Here is a 13,629-nt window from a genome sequence, read left to right as displayed (position 1 = left end):
GTGAGGCCGCCAACCCTCACCAGGGCAGGCCTAGATGCCAGGGGGGAGTGAAAAGGTGTCTGGAATCAACGCCAAGAGGTCTCACCTGCACCCAGATCGCTGCCACCGCTCACCAGATCAGGGCTGGCAAAGCCTTTAGAGCTCAGTTATCCTCAAGTGGAGAAAACAGAGGACACCCGCCCCCCCCCCCCCCCCCCCCCCAGCTAGTCTGTGGTGGAGAGGCTGACGTTTAATCGTTTAATAAGCCTCCTTTTCATGGGGAAAACAAGTTTTCAGCCTTGTGCAGAGAGACTCAAGACACTGAGTGCCTCGGTACCATTCAGGTATCGAGGGGAACAGCCTCAGCAGCCAAACGTAAGTACTTTTAAATAGTTTTCAAGTTGCTAAATCCCCAAAGAAAAAGCCGGGTCTGAAACGGAAGAAGGCGGCCTGGAGACGCGAATGCTAACTTGACTGCGCGAGGGAGGGACGGGGGGCTCCAGGGGCCACCCTCCCTACAAGGGGCGCCGAGGAAGGCTAAGGGTCAGGAGCGGGGTCAGGGCCCCGGTGCTCTCCGTGCCGTCTGGCCAGCGCCGCGAAGGCCGCGAGGCGAGCCCTTGCCGGGGCCCCCGAGGCGGGGCCGCGGTGGGGCCCGCTCCTCCCCTCTCCGCAGAAGCCGGCCGCCGTCCGGGGAGCTCCGGGGACCCTTAGCCCTTCCTCGGCGCCGCCCCGCGGCGGCGGAGCCTGCGGGCCCCCAGGGTGACGCCCCAGCTCCCCTCCCGGGCTCGGCACCCGGCCTGTGCAGCCCACGGGCTGCCTGGCGGGGAACGTGGGCGGCGCTGCCGCGGGCGGGCCGGTCGCCGCGGGGGGCGGGGCGGGGGCGGGGCCTCGCGGCCGGAGGCGGCCCTCCAGCTCCCCCGCGTGGCCGCACGAGGCTCGCGGAGCCGCCCAGAGGGCCCACGCCAGGTGGTTACGGACAAAGGGAGCAGCCGAGGACGTGGCGCTGGGTGAACTAATATGCTGTCAATAAAGTAGGGGCAGCTACCATGGACTGAACTTTCGCTACAAGTCAAACATGGTGCTTAACACTCTCTAGTCATTTTCTCATTGAAATTCGTAATAATCTTCTTCGAAGTGGTTACCATCACTCCCATCTCACAGATGAAGAAACTGAGGTTTAGAGTCTGAGCCACTTGTACAAGGTGACACGTGTACGGGGAGAGAGCTGACCCACCACAACCCCCAAAGCTGCATGACTACAGACGTGGAGATGTGGGGAGAAGGTCCCAGTTTGCTGTGGAACTGAAATAACCAGGGCTTCAGAGGCCCTCCCATGCCCCAGGGTGTGGCCAACTCCTGTATCCCTGCTCCAACCAGGGCCCTCTACCTCTCCTCTGTTTTAAAGGAGAATAGTGTCCATGGCTACAAAGGTCAGAAGGCAAAGGGCAGCCTGAAATTCTTCTCTGATGGCCAGGAGCCTTGGCAGAGAAAGGTACTTCGAGGCCTGAGAATCGGAGACTGGGGAGAGTTGGGTAGTTAGGAGCTTCCTGGAAAGATGAAGGATACTGAGTTATAGAAGCCTTGGCTTTCTAGCCCTGGTCTGCTTCCAAACCTACTGTGTGATCTTGGGCAAGTCCCTTCTCTTCTCTGGGCCTGTTTCCCTCCTGTAGGTGGGAAGAATCTTCTAGATCCAAAAATCTCTTTTCTTCCCCGAGCCTTCTCTTTCCCTTCCTATACCACCCCCACCCAGACTGGTTGGAACATTCCAGAAATAGCCTTGAACTGAGTTTTAAAAGCCCCAAGTAAGAGTTGCAATCCACTTCTGAGTTTCTCCTGAGCTCTGGGCTCAGGGCTTGAAGTCCTGGCAGGGTATCTAGTCTTGGCAGGTTGCACCCATCAGAGAGGAGAAAGGTCCTGTGCCTGTGAGAAAGGCCTCAGGGGCTGGCATTGTGATGACCTCATCCATTCTATGACATCACTCTCTCTCCCAGCCCCCCTCCTCCCTGATCAACTGCCCTGCAAACAACCATCAATCTGAATCCCAAAGACCTGAGAAGTCTGTTCTCCAGTACCTGCTGCTGATCTTCTGCCTCAGCCAGCAAGAAGCACCATGAAATTAGAATTCACAGAGAAAAACTACAACAGCTTTGTGCTGCAGAACCTGAACAAACAGAGGAAACGCAAAGAGTACTGGGATATGGCCCTGACTGTGGACCACCATGTTTTCTTTGCACATCGCAACGTACTGGCTGCTGTCTCTCCACTGGTGAAGAGCCTCATCTCCAGCAATGACATGAAGACCACCGATGAGCTCTTCATCACCATTGACCCCAACTACCTGAGTCCAGCCACGGTGGACCAGCTCCTGGACTACTTCTACAGTGGCAAGGTGGTGATCTCGGAGCAGAATGTGGAGGAGCTCCTTCGCGGGGCCCAGTATTTCAACACCCCACGCCTGCGAATCCACTGTAATGACTTCCTGATCAAGTCCATCCGCCGTGCAAACTGCTTGCGCTACCTCTTCTTGGCTGAGTTGTTTGAGCTCAAAGAGGTATCAGACTTGGCCTACTCTGGCATTCGTGACAACTTCCACTATTGGGCCAGTCCTGAGGGCTGTATGCACTTCATGCGCTGTCCACCTGTCATCTTTGGCCGCCTGCTCCGAGACGAAAACTTGCATGTGCTCAATGAGGACCAGGCACTGAGCGCACTCATCAACTGGGTGTACTTCCGGAAGGACGAGCGGGAGAAGTATTTCAAGAAGTTCTTCAACTACATCAATCTCAATGCCGTTTCCAACAAGACGCTGATGTTTGCCAGCAACAAGTTGATGGGCATGGAGAACAGCTCAGCCCATGCAACTCTCATTGAGAGTGTCCTTGTGGACCGAAAGCAGGAGAAGCCATCCAGCTTGTTGAGCTACCAACGGAAAGGGGCCCTGCTTGATTCGGTGGTCATCCTGGGTGGCCAAAAGGCCCATGGCAAGTTCAATGATGGAGTGTTTGCCTATATCATCCAGGAGAACTTGTGGTTGAAGCTGTCAGAGATGCCCTACCGGGCAGCAGCACTTAGTGCCACCTCTGCTGGTCGCTACATCTACATCTCTGGTGGTACCACTGAGCAGATTTCAGGGCTGAAGACGGCTTGGCGATATGACATGGATGACAACTCCTGGACCAAGTTGCCAGACCTGCCAATTGGGCTTGTCTTCCACACCATGGTGACCTGCGGGGGGACGGTGTATTCAGTGGGTGGGAGCATTGCTCCAAGGCGATATGTCTCCAACATCTATCGCTATGATGAGCGCAAGGAGGCCTGGTGCCTGGCAGGAAAAATGAGCATCCCTATGGATGGCACAGCCGTAATCACCAAGGGTGACCGGAACCTGTACATTGTCACCGGCCGGTGCTTGGTGAAGGGCTATATCTCCCGAGTTGGAGTGGTGGACTGCTTTGACACCAACACCGGGGATGTGGTCCAGTGTATCACCTTCCCCATTGAGTTCAACCACCGGCCCCTGCTCTCTTTCCATCAGGACAACATCCTCTGTGTACACAGCCACCGGCAGAGTGTGGAAATCAATCTGCAGAAGATAAAGGCCAACAAGACGACCACCTCGGTGCCTCTCTTGCCTAACAACTGCCCCTTGGATGTGTCCCATGCTATATGCTCCATTGGAGACAGCAGAGTGTTTGTGTGCGGGGGTGTCACCACAACCAGCGATGTCCAGACAAAGGACTACACCATCAACCCAAATGCCTACTTGTTGGACCAAAAGACAGGCGAGTGGAAAACCCTGGCCCCCCCACCGGAGGCACTGGACTGTCCTGCCTGCTGTCTAGCCAAGCTACCGTGCAAGATTCTTCAAAGGATTTAAACAACTTTTTAAGTGGGAGAATAAGTAAATGCATTATTATTCACAATTTAATGAGAGATAGAGGAAGATGGCCTGTTGGTTCCTTCTTAGTTTTCCAGTCTGTTTGGCCCTGCAAGTAGAGATCCTGGGCTAGGGCTGCTCCCAGTGGGCAGAAATTCAGGGCTACTCTGTTATTGGAGGGATCCAAGCTGAGGCTGGAATGGAGCCCCTGGTGGGTGGGACTGAAGCATCTCCCGGGCGCTGGCCAAGGTGGTGTCTGGAAAGCCCCCATTCTATCCCCTGTAGTCATCTCGCTGGCATCCGCTAGACTGATAAAAGTGTTTGCTTGGAGTTATGGAGCCTCAGGCTCCTCCAACACTCACTCCCCTCGAGTCCATCCAGGAAGGCAGGGGAGGGCCAATCCCAGGTTTGGGACAGGAGACTCATGGGCTGGGGGGAGGGAGGACATGGAGGGAGGGATATGGAGAAAATGGTGTGGGAAAGGCTCAGGGATAAGGGTAGAGGGAACAGAGGAGGCCAGGTTACTTGGCTGTTGTATTTGACCATGAAGCTATGGTGTGTTTGTGTCTTATTTGTGGGGAAGTTGGGAGGTTACAATTACAATTGTTTTCAGTAAGCAAACTACATCGGGAACTTTCTCCAGGAATACAGGGCCTGAGGGACTGGGATGGAGAGAAATCAGTAAGGGGGGAAAAAGCAATCTATGCACTAGTCCCCCATTGTGTGTGGTTTTGCTTCCTGTGGTCAGCTGTAGTCCAGAAGCAGATGATCCTCCTTCTGACCATCAGAAGTTTGGTAGTAGCCCAACACTATGTCGCAACGCCCCCATCATTCACTTCACTTCATCTTATCACATAGGCATTTTATCATCTCACATCATCCCAAGAAGGGTGAGTACAGCACAATAAGATACTTTGAGAGAGAAAGACCACATTCACATAACTTTTATTACAGTATATTGTTAAAACTGTTCTATTGCTATTGTCATTAAGCTCTTAGTGTGCCTAATTCATAAATTAAACTTCATCATAGAGATGTGTATAGAGGAAAAAATAGTATATAGAGGGTTCTGTGGTTTCAGGCATCCACTAAGGATCTTGGAGCGGATCCCCAGCAGATAAGGGGGGACTACTATATCTCTGTTGGAGAGAACCTGGGGGTGAGGTGAGAGGACAGGATGAGAGAGACAGGATGGTGTAGTAGCTAGGAGCATGGCCTTTGGGGCCAGTCAACCTGGTTTAAATGCCAGTTCTACCGCTTGCTGGGTAATCCTGGCCAAACTACACATCTCTATGCCTTTGTTTCCTTATCTGCAAAAGAGACATACCAGGAGTGCCTACCTCCTGGGGTGATGGAAAGTTTCAATGAGTTAATACAAATTCCTAGGACAGATCCCCTGGCATTTAAGATGCCACAGGAGTACATTAAAAGTGTGGCAAGGGTCCAGGTTCTTGAGTCTTTATACCAAGTAAGGTCCCCCAGATTGCCCTTTGAGACTCCCTGCCTCAAAGCTTTGGTGAGCTTTCCTCAATTCTTTTTTTTTTTTTTTAAGATTTTATTTATTTATTCATGAGAGACACACAGAGAGAGGCAGAGACACAGGCAGAGGGAGAAGCAGGCTCCATGCAGGGGGCCTGATGTGGGACTGGGTCCCGGGTCTCCAGGATCATGCCCTGGGCCAAAGGAGGTGCTAAACCACTGAGCCACCAGAGCTGCCCGCTTTCTTCAATTCTAACTATCCCTTCCATTCAGTTGTGTGCTAATACGTAATCCTCAACCATTGAGTAGAAAATGACCGAGTCCTTGAAAACCATATATGATCCTCATTTACCTACTCACTCATTCATTAATTTACATATTCATCTACTCATCAATTCACACACACACACACACACACACACACACACACCATTCACTGAGGCCTCTCTGGGCAGGTCCCTTGTCCAGGTGTTGGGGCCACATGACACAGACAATCCATGTTGGGGCCACATGACACAGACAATCCATGCCCCAGTAAGGGAGTATCTAGATCAGAGCTGTGCAAGAGGAATATAATGCAAGCCACATACGTAATTTAAATTTTTCTAAAAAAAATAAATAAAAATAAAATAATTTTTTCTAGAAGCTTCACTACGAAAGTAAAAACAGTCAAATTAATTTTAATAATGTATTTTATTTAACCCAATGCATCCAAATATTATTTAAGCAAGTAATCAGTGTAATCATTTATTAATGAGATATTTAACGTTCTTTTTTGTTTTTCATCCTAAGTCTTTGGAATCGTGTGTATAATTTACACTTACAGCGCAAATGAATTTGAACTAACTAAATACAAAAGGCCCCAGGAGGCTAGGGACTACTGGATTAGATAGTGCAGGACAGTTTAGAGAGCTTCGTGGTTCAAACATGCTCATCCCCTTTTTCCCTCTCAATCCTATTGGACCTGCTCGGCATTATCTTCTTGACCTCTCTGCTGGGTGGCCACTTGCTTCAAAGCCCACCTTCTGCCCAAGTCTTACTTTGCTCCCTGTGGGTGAGAACCTTGGACTTCACAGCTGACTCTCTCTTCTCCGGAACTTCTCCCACCTTTCTCACTTCTTCAGCCCTGGGCAGCCCCCACTTATGCTTACTTCACTGCTGTCTTCCAAAGTACAAAAGAGTCCATGCCGCTGTGGCCAGCTGCCCCCACCCCTAGCCCACCAGGCTCATCTGCCCACCCCCACCCAGGCCATTCTCCACATTCTCTGATTCTCTAGTCCTCTCTGGTGTCCTGAGGCCCCGCTCTTTTCCTCTCCTCTTTCTTAACTGCTTACTTCTCACTCTGCCCCTAGATATCTGGAGAAATAGAGGTCAAATGATCTGAGCTCCACGAACAATCCCACATCCACTAAAACTCTCCAGAGCTGCTGCTACTTTCCTGCATCTCAGAGGAAGTGGTGTCCTTTCACAATTCAACGCTGATCCCCCTCCCCTGGCGCTCCTATTTTGTCACCTCACAGCTTCTCAGGACCCTCAATTCCTTCTCTCTCTCATCCCCTTCCTGATTTTTTCTCTTTACTCCGTAAGTTTTCTCAAGTTCCCCTTTTTCTGGAAACAAACCCTCCTCAGCTCTGAGGCCCACCTTTTCCCTCAGTTGATCGTCCTAAATGTCTGTGCTCCCCAGCTCCATCTCTCATCTGTCTCTAATCAACTCTGTCTTCTATTGCTACCATGCTACCAAACTGTCTCCTGACAATATTGTCCTCTTTGTCCTTTTCTCTGTTGATTCTTTCCCTTGCAGTACTGGGCAGTATTGGCCTCTTCCGCCTGTGACAGAATCACCGGGGTACTTATTAAAAAGGGAGATCTTGGGCAGCCCGGGTGGCTCAGCGGTTTAGCGCTGCCTGCAGCCTGGGGTGTGATCCTGGAGACCCGGGATCGAGTCCCACATCGGGCTCCCTGCATGGAGCCTGCTTCTCCCTCTGCCAGTGTCTCTGCCTCTATGTCTCTCATGCATAAATAAATAAAATCTTTGAAAAAAAGATAAATAAAAAGGGAGATCTTTGGCATGGTAGGATGATCATTTGATATATTAATCCATGTTGTCCTTCCTTCCTCCTCTTTCTTCCTTCTTAAGCCCTTCCCACATTAAAATTAGACCATAAGGCTGAAACATTCGAGACTTATCACCCTGGGGAGGCTGGTAGAGCTGAATGCAGGACTTGACTTATCACCCTGGGGAGGCTGGCAGAGCTGAATGCAGGACTTAGAGTCAAAATCTTGGTGTTAGCTGCAAGGAATTTAGCAATTTAGCAATTCATAGCAGAGATGTTGGTCTGGAAAGACAAGGCTTTTGAATTACAACTCAGATCTTCAAACTCAGGAGATGAAGTCTTTCCAAGGGAATATCAGACATGCACAGTTTTTAGGGAATCAGTTTCCAGATTTTCAACCTTTTTCCTAAAACCAATCTACCTGAGAATATACCTGTGGTGATTTCCTTCTAGTTCTCTTTTCCCACCTTCCCTTTCAAAATTATTCTTCAAACAGCTTACACACACACACACACACACACACACACACATTTACCTATTCCGTATCTTCCTAGGATGTGCTGCCTCAGGTGCCACACAAGGGTGTAAACTGATGTCAGGGAAGTATCAGTGAAGCCTCCTTTCATCAAGACACCAATATCTAAAGAAGGGTTTGTATTTTTCTGTCTTATACAGTGTTTTCTGTTAAGGTATGAAGTCTGGTGTTAAAAACCATGATACTTTGGTTTAAGTTAAGTTATCTTTTTTTTTTAAAAGCTTTATTGAGATGTAATTCACACACCACACAATTCAACCAAAGTGTACACTTCAATGGCTCTTAGTCCCAATTCACAGTTGTACGATCATTATCACCATCAATTTTACAACATTCTTGTAACCCCAGAAAGAAACCTTAAACTTCTTAGTTGTCACCCTCTAACTCAGTCATCTTCCCAGCCCCCAGGCAACCACTAGTCTACTTCCTGTCTCTGATAAGCCTATTTAAGACACTTCTTATAAATGGAATCATACAATATGGGACTTGGTTTTTTTAAAAGATTTTATTTATTTATTCATGAGAGACACACAGAGAGAGGCAGAGACACAGGCAGGGGGAGAAGCAGGCTCCATGCAGGGAACCCGATGCGGGACCTGATCCCGGACCCCGGGATCATGCCCTGAGTGGAAGGCAGACACCCAACTGCTGAGCCACCCAGGCATCCCTAATATGGGACTTAACTGGCTTCTTTGACTTAGCATAACATTTGCAAGGTTCATCTATGTCGTTGCATATGCCAGTACTTCATTCCTTTTTATGGCTGAATAATATTCTACCTTATAGATATACTACATTTTATTCATGTATCTATTAATAGATGGACATCTGGGTTGTTTCCACTTCCTAGCTGGTGTGAATAATGCTCTATGAACATTCATGTCCAAGTTTTTGTGTTCACATAAGCCTTCATTTCTCTTGGGTACATATACTTCAGAGTAGAATTGTTAGATCCTGTGGTAACTCTATGTTTAATTATTTGAGAAACTGCCAGATTGTTTTCAAAGCAGATGCATCAGGATCCCTGGGTGGCTCAGCAGTTTAGTGCCTGCTTTTGGCCCAGGGCGTGAACCTGGAGTCCCAGGATCGAATCCCACATCAGGCTCCCTGCATGGAGCCTGCCTCTTTCTCTCTCTCTCTGTGTCTCTCATGAATAAATAAAATCTTTAAGAAAAAAAGAAAGTTCAAAGCAGATGCATTATTTTACATTCCCACCTGTGATGTATGGCAGTTTCAACTTTTCCATGCCCTTGTCAACACTTCTGATTATCTGTCCTTCCAAATACGATCATCCTAGTAGCATCTCATTGTGGTTTTGATTTACATTTCTCTAATGGCTAATGATGCCGAGCATCTTTTCATGGGCTTGTTTTATGAAAATTGTTTAATAACCTTGCCTCTTGGGGATCCCTGGGCATCTCAGCGGTTTAGCTCCTGCCTTTGGCCCAGGGCATGATCCTGGAGTCCCGGGATCGAGTCCCTCATCGGGTTCCCCGCATGGAGCCTGCTTCTCCCTCCTCCTGTGTCTCTGCCTCTCTCTCTCTATGTCTATCATGAATAAATAAATAAATAAATCTTTAAAAAAAAATAACCTTGCCTCTTCCACACTCAACACAATGAATTAGGACAAGTCACTTTTATTAATTTGTCATTGCAAAAACCATTCATTCCTGGTATAAACTTGGCTATGACATATAACATTAGTTTTATGTAAAATGCTGTATATTTTTATATAATTACTGGACTTAGTAACTATAGAATTCCTTCTACATATTGCTGGATTTCATTTGCTATCTAATCATTTTTATTTCATTTGTAAAGTTACTTTAGAGAACTATCTTAAATGGTATTTTTAAAAAATTAGTTTCTAACCACACACTGCTAGTGTAGAGAAATATGATTGACTTTCGTGTGTTCACCATGTCTTACAACTTGGCTAAACTCACTTATTAATTTTAGGAGTTTTTTGGGTAGATCTCTTGAAATCTTCTAGGTACTTTATTTCTTCCTCTGTAATTTCTATGCCTTTTTTATTTTATTATTTTAAGATTTTATTCATTTATGACAGAGAGAGAGAGAGAGAGAGAGAGAGAGAGAGAGAGGCAGAGACACAAGCAGAGGGAGAAGCAGGCTCCATGCAGCGAGCCTGATGTGGGATTCGATCCCGGGTCTCCAGGATCGCGCCGTGGGCTGAAGGCGGTGCTAAACCGCTGAGCCACCCGGGCTGCCCCTGTATGCCTTTTTTACTTGTTATTTTATTTATTTATTTATTTATTTATTTTAAAGATTTTGTTTGTTTATTCATAGAGACACAAGAGAGAGGCAGAGACACAAGCAGAGGGAGAAGCAGGCTCCACGCAGGAAGCCCGATGTGGGACTTGATCTGGGGTCTCCATGATCACACCCCAGGCTGCAGGTGGCGTTAAACCTCCGCGCCACCGGGGCTGCCCTGTATGCCTTTTTTAAATTAAATTTTTAATTTTAATTCCAGTATAGATCTTACTATATATATATATATATATACACACACACACATTAGTTTCAGGTATATAATATTGCGATCGAACAATTCTATACATTACTCACTGCTCATCATGGTAAGTGTACTCTTTAATCCCCTTCACCTATTTTACCCACCCTCTGCCCATCTCCCCTCCAGTATGCCTTTTATTTCTTTTTCTTATCTTACTATATTGGTTAGAACTTCCAATGTAATATTGAATAGGAGTGGTGAGGGAATATCCTTAACTTGTCACTGATCTTAGGGGAAGAGCATTCAGTTTTCACCATTGATAGGTGAAATTTATCATTAACACAATAGGTTTTTTATAGATGAAACTTCGTAATAAGTAGGTATTGGATTTTGTCAATGTTTTTCTGTGTATCAAGTGATTTTTCTTCATTAGATTGTGAATGTGGTGGATTAGATTGATTTGTTTTTCAAATATTGAACCAGTTTTGCGTCCTGGGATAAACTCCCATTTTGTCATGATATATATTGTTCTTTTTATATGTTGATGGATTCAATTTGCTAATACAGATCTTTCTCAACTTGCAAGGGGATTATGTCCCAATACACCCATTTAAGTTGGCAATATCCAAGTCAAAAATGCATTTTATACACCTAACCTACCAATCATCAGAGCTTAGCCTGGCCTACCTTAAACATGCTTACTTACATTAGCCTGCATTTGGGAAAAGTCATCTAACACAAAGCCTATTTTATAATAAAGTGTTGAATAGCTCCTGTAATTTATCGGATACTGTACTGAAAGTGAAAAATAGATTGGTTGTATGGGTATAGAATGGTTCTAAGTATATCGGTTGTTCACTCTTGTGATCTGGAGCTACCATCACTAAGGAGTATTGTACCACATACCACTTGCCTGGCAAAAGATCAAAACTCAAAATTCAAACAGTTTCAACTGAATGAGTAATGCTTTTGCACCATCATAAAGTTGAAAGATCATAAATTGAACCATATCAAGTTGTGGACTGTATTCTGTTGGGGAATTTTCGCATCTATATTCTTAGGGGATATTGATCTATAGTTTTTTTGGGTTTTTTTGTACTCCTTTTGTCTACTTTTATTTTTTAAAAAGATTTTATTTATTTATTCATGAGAGACACACACACACAGAGAGGCAGAGACACAGGCAGAGGGAGAAGCAGGCTCCTTGCAGGGAGCCCGTTGCGGAACTCGATCCCAGGACCCCAGGATCACGCCCTGAGCCAAAGGCAGACGCTAAACCACTGAGCCACCCAGGCGTCCCTTTTGTCTACTTTTAATACCAGAGTAATGCTTGCTTCATAAAATGAGTCAAGAAGTATTCCCTTCTCTCTGTCTCTCTCTCTCTTTTTCAGGAAATATCACTTAGAATTGGTGTTACTTAAATATTTGATAGAACTGGCTGACAATACTATCTAGTGCTGGAGTTTTGTTTCCAGTGGGGAAGAAAGTTTTTAACTACAAATTCAATTGTCAGATTATTCATTTCATCTTTGGTGAGTTTTGGTAGTTTGTGGCTTTCAGGAATTTGTCCATTTTACTTACATTGTCAAATTTATGTGCACAGAGTTGTTCACAGTATTCTCTTTTTTTTTTTTTTTTTAATTTTATTTATTTATGATAGTTACAGAGAGAGAAAGAGAGAGGCAGAGACACAGGCAGAGGGAGAAGCAGGCTCCATGCACCGGGAGCCCGATGTGGGATTCGATCCCGGGTCTCCAGGATCGCGCCCTGGGCCAAAGGCAGGCGCCAAACCGCTGCGCCACCCAGGGATCCCTGTTCACAGTATTCTCGTATTATCCTTCAATGTTGCAGAGTACTTCATGATGTCAGTTATTTGTGTCTTCTTTTCAGTGTTGCTACTTATTTTACTGATTTTTTCAAAGAACCAGTTTTTGATTTCATTAATTTTCTCTATTTCCCTGTTTTCAGTTTTATGATTTATGCTTTTATCTTTATTGTTTCTTTCTTTCTGTTTGCTTTAGATTTATTTTGCTCTCTTTCTAGTTTCCTAAAGTGGAAGCTTAGACTATTTACTTGAGACCTTTCTTCTTTCCTAATACCAGCATATACTTCTATAAATTTTACTCTAAAAACTACTTTAGCTACATCCCACAGAAAATACAGACTTTATATTTGTTTGTTTAAAGATTTTCTTTATTTATTCATTCACGAGAGACATAGCAAGAGAGAGAGGGAGAGAGAGAGAAAGACAGAGACCTGGGCAGAGGGAGAAGCAGGCTCCATACAGGGAACCTGATGTGAGACTTGATCCCGGATCCTGGGATCATGACCTGAGCCAAAGGCAGACACTCAACTGCTGAGCCACCCAGGCATCCCCAGACTTTATATTTGTATTTTCATTTATTTAGTTAAAAATATTTTTCTAATTTCCCTAGAGAATTAACTCATGTATTATTTAGAAGTGTTTTAATTTTCAAGTTTGGGAATTTTCTTTGTATCTTTCTGTTCATCATATCTACTTTAATTCCATTACGGTCAGAGAGCATGTACTGTTTTTTTCCCAGTTCTTTTATACTTGTTGAGGTTTCTTTTATGACCCCAAATATGGTCTATCTTGGTGAATGTTCTACGTACACTTGGAAAAAAATGCATATTTAGTTATTATTGAATAGAGTGACCTACAAATGCCAATTAGATCCAGGTGGCTGATGGTATTATTCAGTCCTTCTATATCCTTGTTGATTTTCTTTCTACTAGTTCTCTAGATTTTTGTGAGTGTTGAAGTCCCAACTATAATTGCGTGTTTGTGTTTCTCCTTTTGGTTCTGTCAGCTTTTGCATCACGTATTTTGAAGTAATTGTTGTTACTTACATACACATTTAGGATTTTAATGTTTTCTTGGTGAATTGTCCCTTTTATCATTAGGTAGTATATGCTTTTATCCCATTATTTTCCTTGCTTTGCGTCTACTTTGTCTGATATTAGTGTTTGCACAGTATATCTTTTTTCCATCTTTTTACTTTTAACCTATCTATGTCATTAATCTTAAAGTTTCTTGTAGACAGACTATAATTGGTTTATGCCTTGTTATTTTATAACAAAAAACTCTGATTTTTGTATTGGTGTGTTTAAAACAGTTACATTTCATGCACTTATTGATGTTTGGATTTAGATCTATTGTTTTATTATTCATGTTCCATTTTCCCTCTCTTTTTCATCCCTCTGCCTTCTT

General features: G+C 45.2%; 1 protein-coding gene across 1 annotated transcript; it reads left to right on the top strand.

The window, feature by feature from the left end:
• Positions 1-2,089: 2,089 nt before the first annotated feature.
• CCIN (calicin) lies at positions 2,090-3,856 on the top strand. The gene has a single exon (XM_026013166.2). It carries the CDS (start codon positions 2,090-2,092, stop codon positions 3,854-3,856), a length of 1,767 nt encoding a protein of 588 aa, XP_025868951.1.
• Positions 3,857-13,629: the final 9,773 nt, after the last annotated feature.

Source organism: Vulpes vulpes, chromosome 12 (genome assembly GCF_048418805.1).
Source record: "Vulpes vulpes isolate BD-2025 chromosome 12, VulVul3, whole genome shotgun sequence".
NCBI lineage: Eukaryota > Metazoa > Chordata > Mammalia > Carnivora > Canidae > Vulpes > Vulpes vulpes.
The sequence above is the reverse complement of the archived record's forward strand: the minus strand, read 5'-3'. Positions and strand labels throughout refer to the sequence as shown.